This window comes from Charadrius vociferus, unplaced genomic scaffold, assembly GCF_000708025.1.
Source record: "Charadrius vociferus isolate BGI_N301 unplaced genomic scaffold, ASM70802v2 C15924465, whole genome shotgun sequence".
NCBI classification, from domain to species: domain Eukaryota; kingdom Metazoa; phylum Chordata; class Aves; order Charadriiformes; family Charadriidae; genus Charadrius; species Charadrius vociferus.
Genome location: NW_009660685.1, coordinates 1 through 1719, shown reverse-complemented (window position 1 = coordinate 1719; position 1719 = coordinate 1). Strand labels below are relative to the sequence as shown.

Here is a 1719-nt window from a genome sequence, read left to right as displayed (position 1 = left end):
AAAAAAAAAACCCCAAAACCTAAACCCTACCATTGGTTAGTTACATGCTGGAGAAGGACCAGGTGCAGGTTTATCCAAATCTTTTCAGCTTTCTCACTCTTTAGACATAGTCTTCTGAAAGAAGTTTCCTGTTTGCTGGATGAACTGGGTATTTCTAGAACTCGTTGCTCACAGAGTTTGCCCTGTCAGGCTGACTTTGTGTTGGATCTTGTACCACCCTTTGTTCTAGTTAAGTGTGGGCGCTTCATCTAAACAGCCTGTGTTTTGCATCAGCAGTGGGTTAACATGAAGACCCTTCCCATCCCTCTTGAGATGGAAAGTTCTCGGAGGAAAAAACAAGACTTGAGTTAGAGATGCTGTAGCATCTTTATTTTCACATCTCTGTCTGCATGACTGTCACTGACACTCTCTTTTCAGATACTGGAGGACAGAACTATAAAAGGGTGTGTGAGCGTGGAGCCCTACATCCTTGGGGAGTTCGTGAAGCTGTCCAATAACACGAAGGTAGTGAAGAATGAGTACAAAGCCACAGAGTGTGGTCTGGCCTACGGCCATTTCTCCTACGAGTTCTCCAATGGAACAGATGTTGTCGTTGATCTGCAAGGTTTGTATTATAGCAAACTTAATTTCTTGCATGTCCTCCCCTGTTGCAGCATATGCTATATAAAGGATGAACCGTCTCGAAATGATGTTAAGTGAGGGAGGTATGTGCAGGTATGTTTTTGCCTCAAGCAGTGCTCTTGTTGTCCGCTGCATCACAGCAAGAGCATGTGAGCCGCGTGCTCCCGAGCGTGCCACAGCTTCACGCCGTGGAGTGATCTGCATCCAGTTAGACTAAAGCCAGTCGGCAAGGAACCATCTGAAGGAGAACCACTAAAAGCAGCAGCAGGGTTTTGTCACGCTTCTTCCTTGCTAAAATTGGCAAGCCTTAAAAAAGCTCCCCTATTCAGCTAACGGAGAATTGAGCTCTTTTGTGAAGAGCCAAGGATAAAACCTTTCAGACTAGACCTTTAGCAGGCAGGTATCTTTGGGATATTCGTTTCATTACATACTCGTTATGTACCTCTTAGGGTTCTGCTTCTGCTGACATAGATACAAACTGGGAATCACTGAGGTGACATTAAGAGAGAGTGGACTGTGCCAAGCAGGCAGTCCTGAGTACGCTAATACAAAGGCTGCGATGTTCGATATCTGGATGTATCCTTCTTCCACAGGTTGGGTGACAGGTAACGGGAAAGGCCTCATCTACCTCACAGACCCCCAGATTCATTCCCTTAATAGCAAAGATGTTTCACGCTCCAACTTCGGAAAGAAAGGAATTTATTACTTCTTTAATAATCAACACGTGGAGTGCAATGAAATCTGTCGCTGCCTTTCTTTAACAAGACCTTCAGTAGAGCTTCCAATGTAGACTCGCCCAAGGCAGTTGCACAAAGAATGACCCGTAAGATGGACTGGACTTTATCCTACACACTTTTAGGAGCATATGACCTTTGTGAGAACAGAGCCACTGAGACGAAACCCGTCTGAGTCAGGTCAGTCATTATTTACACGAGTTTGGCAAGTTCTGGCTTTTGCATCCGGGCTGATAATACAATCTTATCATCTTGCGTCCCATCTGAACCTCATGTCGTTATAGCCATCTGTAAGAATTAACAGAAGAACATAAGGAGAGTAAGAAAACAGCCTCCCGAATTCAGCGAGAGGTGTACTACCAGG

General features: G+C 45.0%; 1 protein-coding gene across 1 annotated transcript; it reads left to right on the top strand.

Annotated features, from left to right (window-relative positions):
* Positions 1 to 417: 417 nt before the first annotated feature.
* Positions 418 to 1411, top strand: LOC104293771 (alpha-protein kinase 1-like; the record flags this gene model as incomplete). Its single annotated transcript, XM_009893300.1, has 2 exons — positions 418 to 604; positions 1215 to 1411. Coding segments are annotated over 2 exons (384 nt in total), but the record flags the coding sequence as incomplete, so codon positions are not given.
* Positions 1412 to 1719: the final 308 nt, after the last annotated feature.